The sequence below is a fragment of the Meleagris gallopavo genome, unplaced genomic scaffold (genome assembly GCF_000146605.3).
Source record: "Meleagris gallopavo isolate NT-WF06-2002-E0010 breed Aviagen turkey brand Nicholas breeding stock unplaced genomic scaffold, Turkey_5.1 ChrUn_random_7180001956775, whole genome shotgun sequence".
NCBI lineage: Eukaryota > Metazoa > Chordata > Aves > Galliformes > Phasianidae > Meleagris > Meleagris gallopavo.
The window spans coordinates 1-4352 of record NW_011217260.1 but is presented as its reverse complement, the minus strand read 5'-3'; the positions used below and the strand labels follow the sequence as shown (position 1 = coordinate 4352).

Here is a 4352-nt window from a genome sequence, read left to right as displayed (position 1 = left end):
CTTGTACTCTTCATTCTGCAAACAGAGTTTTGAGATGAGTGGAACTCACAGCTGCTATTAGGTCTGTTCCGTGCCTGACTCTGCTTGTCATGAGAGAGAAGTGGGGAGAATGTTTGTCACGGGAGGAGGGTGGGACTGTAAGTAGATGTTTGTGGGCTATGGTCTACTAGTAGCTGAATAAGTTCCAGTGGATTTCACTGGGCTCTGTCTGGATGAGACCAAGAATCCCATGGACATCCCTGAACTGTTTTCAGCTCCCAGCACTGCACGTGCATTGGTTCCCTCGTAGCGTGATGATAGCTTGCTTCTCATGCATCCCCATCTTCTGCTTCCTTCCTGCACTCTCTCCAAACAGGTGTACCTCCATTCTGAGACATGTCCTGCTGTGACCAGTGCCAGCCATGCCAGCCCTGTGGCCCGACCCCTTTGGCCAGCAGTTGCAATGAGCCCTGTGTCAGGCAGTGCCAGAACTCCACCATCGTCATCCAGCCCTCTCCCGTGGTGGTGACCCTGCCCGGACCCATCCTCAGCTCCTTCCCGCAGAACACCGTTGTGGGCTCCTCCACCTCCGCTGCTGTTGGCAGCATCCTCAGCTCTGAGGGCGTACCCATCACCTCCAGGGGCTTTGACCTCTCCTGCATTTCCAACCGCTACTGTGGCAGAAGGTGCAACCCCTGCTAAAGGTGTTGGACACTGGCCCAGACAAGTACCGCCAGGAATGCTGAACATGGCATCGGACAGAAAAAGAGATGTGTTGCTGTTTTTGCCCTGCAAGACAGGCTTGTAGTGAACAGTGTGGCCTCTCTGTTAACATGCAGATTCTACTGATATACTTTGTTGCTCACTCTTCCTATCTAATATGTTTTTTTGTCTTTTTCCATTTCTAGAGATATCTGTTAGTACCCCCCAGAATGAAGCTTGACTGTCCTGCTCATCTCCCAGAGTGAAAACTCTGGACTAGGAAATATAGCTCTGTAGCAATGGTGCCATAGGAAGGATAAAGGGACAGATTCTTGTCTGCTCCTGTTGCTCACCACACACAGGGCCTCTGCTTGACGTGGCATCATTTCTCTTGTCAAACTCATTAAACACTTCTGCATCCCTTAGCATTTCCTTCTCTGTTAGTGGTTTGTTGTTGTTGTTGTTGTTTGTTTGTTTTTTCTTTCTTTTTCTCATAAACGTAGAGAATGCCAAGTAGGAAAGGGATGTCTTTGATGGGAACGAGCTAGGGAGATTCCATCAGTCCTCTGGATTTTGGAGGTAAGTGTACAGTGCAGATCGTCATTTTTTCAAGCACACTCTCTTGAAGGAGAGGAAGACATTGCTAAATGTTCCTCCACCACCAAGGACCATCAGTCCCTGCCTTGCTGTGTTTCTCCTTACACAGGTCTCCTTGAACACCGAGCATGTCAAGTGAATGGAGATCTCCAAAAACAACATCCACAGGAGAGGATCTCTCTGCAATGGAGAGGCCCAGTGAAGACAGAATTCCCACACACTCTGGGGAAATCTATTCCTCTGGCTTTGCAAAGAGCAGAGCTGGGGAAGGAGACTCAGAGAAAGTTGTTCTCAAAGGCTATCAAGAACTGGGAAGGCATAGTTTCCTTGGGGTTGGCCCTCTGTCTCTATTCGACTTTCCCATCCCTTCCATTCACCCATCACCGAGGGTACAGCTTTTCTGTGTGGTCCTAGCAGCCTTCTGCAGAGCTCTTGGCCCTGTTGTTAATTTGCCAACTTGCCTATGGTTGAGGGCTTCCACAGGTCAGCATTGCTATCAGCTACAAGAGGCCACATATTGGAGCCCCCAGCCCCTCTGAACTCAACACTCTCATGGCTGCAGCAAGGCCCAGGATAGTGACTCATGCCCAAACACTCACGGCTTCTCGTTGTCATGTCTTCCCCAAGCACGGAACTGTTCTCCTCAGGCTCAGGATCTGGAAGACTCTCAAAGTTCCCCAACCCTACACTTCTCCACTGAAGACAATGTGTCAGCATAGATATTTCCAACTCCACTGGGGCATGACAGTGAGAGTGAGATGTTTCTGCACTTAACAAGATCTTTATACTTCCCCAGATCTTTATACTTCATGCAGGTGATGCACCAGCCCAAACACAGGACTCACGCTGGAGTGTCTTTCCCCAGGTACCAAGATTCTTTCATACTCCCTGAGCCCTGGAGCTCAAATAGCTCTTGTATTCCATGCAGTATCTCTTCTCCCTACACACTCACACCTGTAACTTCACAATTCAGCACAACCTGGGGATCTATTTTGTGAGTGCTTTTCTTTCACACAGATTCTGTGTGATGCCAGCAGCACAGCATGAGAGAATCATTTCTACATGATATCAGGATGGCCCTTCCTCTCCTCAGGCCAGCTGTTGTATCAGGCAGTGCTGGTTCAGGTGGAATCACAAGACAAAGAGCATCAGAACCAAGCCCACCAAAGCCCAATGTAATCATAAATAGTAGCTCTGGCCTGGTCCCAGGCCTGCTGTTTGCTGGCCAACAGGTGCATGCAGTCACCCACTCCTCTCACACACATCCCCACACTCCTGCTGATCCCTCAGATAATACCATGGGATCTCAGCCTGCCTAACCTTCACTATCAGGCTTTATGTTTCCTTACCCACCTCTCTCCCACACTTGAATACTCTTTCCTCCCAGTCACTGGTTTAATCCTGATGTGCTGTGCATGTTGTTTTGGTTGCTGGCACCCAGATCTCTCTTGCACACCAGTCTCTTCTTCTACTGGCCTACACCTTGGGGTGCTCCCACATGAGAAAGACAGCACAGTTTCACTGTTACACAAACAAGTCAGGACTTAATAATAAGACAGAATTTGATGTGTTGGTCAGGCACAGGGCTCTTCCCAGCAAGTGTACAGCATGGGACTTTTCATCCTCCCTCCTCTGCAGTGCATCCTCTTTCTTCTCTCACTGCCACTTCTCCCACACCTTTGACCCTTTCCATAAGTATTCCCTTAAAATTTGGCACAGATACCATAGGCCCCTCGTGAGCATTCCTCATCTTTCTTTCCTTCTTGTCACTTGTCACTTACAAAGCTCAGGATCACTCACTTCAAATCTGACAGCTGCATTTCTCTAATGGCCCATCATTTAGGAGCTGAAGAGTTCTCATCTCCCTCCTTGTCTTCCTTTTTGCTTACAGACTGGGGCATTCCTTGCTTTGTTTATCACTCTCCCTTTTATTTATAATTCCATTTCAAATGAGAACGGACTTGATTCATAGCCCTCATGAGCCAGTAGCCCTCACAGCCAACACAGCTTATAGAGGCCATTGCTGAATCTACACCCCACCTCCAGAGGCACTGAATCCTGTCACACAGTCTCATAGTCTGAAAACAGAGCTAATGTAGGACCACTTAAATGTGTCTGGGACCTCGACATGCCGAGCTCATGAGGGTGTGCAGCTGGAACGCCTTTCTCCCGGAGGATGCCGAGCAGTGCTCCATGTCAGCAATGTCAGCTCGGGCGGGGCCGGGAGGGAGGAGCGGCAGCGCCCCCTGCAGGCCCGGACGGCACTGCGCTCCCGACCCGCCCTAAGCGGTTCGTGCCCGGCCGCAGCCCCGGCTTCGCTTCCCGTGGGTTCACGGCGCAGTAATACACCGCCGCGTCGCCGAGCCGGGGCCGGGCGAGCAACAGGGCGCTGGAGCGGCGGTCTGCCGACACCCACAGCCTCCCCTCCGGGTCCGGCACCTGCTTGGAGCCTTTAACGGCGCTGACGAGGAATGCGGGTCCTCGGCCCGGGAGCTGACGGTACCAGTGGATGTTATCGGCCTGCATGCTGGGATGTGAGCAGGTGATGTTGATTTCGGTGCCCTCGCTGGTCTCTGCCGACGGCTCCTGCTGCACCTGGGCTCTGCTCACAGTCACTACCGAGAAGAAAAGAAGCAGCAAACTCAGAAAGTTGCTTAGCTACACCAGAAATGTAATGCATACAAAAAAAAAACAACACCTTTTCACAGAAGTGAGGAAAACTTTCTGAGAAGATCGAAAGTCTCACTAACCAGTTTTCTGGGGCCAAGAACAAAACAAAACAAAATAATTGGGATATCTGGAAGAAGAGCCCAAACTACAAGGAGATAGGGAGAACAGAATGCTGTGCGGCAAGCAGCAGTGAGGGAAGTGATTTTTAAAGGAGAGCAGGGAGAAAGTCCAGATAGGAGGCAACAGTGAACTGAGCTCGCTGAAGGCAGCCGGGCTGATCGCAGCGGTGACTAAAGAGAGGCAAATCATGTCGGAAAGAAGACCCCGCAGTCTGGCCCCGCCGGCGGCAGCGTACCCAGGAGCACCGCGGCCAGCCGCGCCAGCCCCGCGGCCCGGCACTGCCG

The 4352-nt window shown here is 51.2% G+C and overlaps 1 protein-coding gene and 1 gene segment (V, D, J or C); one reads left to right on the top strand and one right to left on the bottom strand.

The window, feature by feature from the left end:
• The first annotated feature begins 375 nt into the window (after positions 1-375).
• Positions 376-866, top strand: LOC100546477 (feather keratin Cos1-1/Cos1-3/Cos2-1-like). Its single transcript, XM_003214186.4, has one exon. The coding sequence runs from the start codon at positions 376-378 to the stop codon at positions 679-681; it is 306 nt and encodes a 101-aa protein (XP_003214234.1). The 3' UTR covers positions 682-866.
• A 146-nt stretch (positions 867-1012) lies between these two features.
• On the bottom strand, positions 1013-4346 carry LOC116217807 (the record flags this gene model as incomplete). The annotated part of the segment is given in 2 exon segments: positions 1013-3893; positions 4304-4346. Coding segments are annotated over 2 exon segments (453 nt in total), but the record flags the coding sequence as incomplete, so codon positions are not given.
• Between the last annotated feature and the right edge of the window lie 6 nt (positions 4347-4352).

Coding starts and splice junctions, on each gene's coding strand:
- LOC100546477 (XM_003214186.4), top strand. CDS start 376: ATGTCCTGCTGTGACCAGTGCCAGCCATGCCAGCCCTGTGGCCCGACC.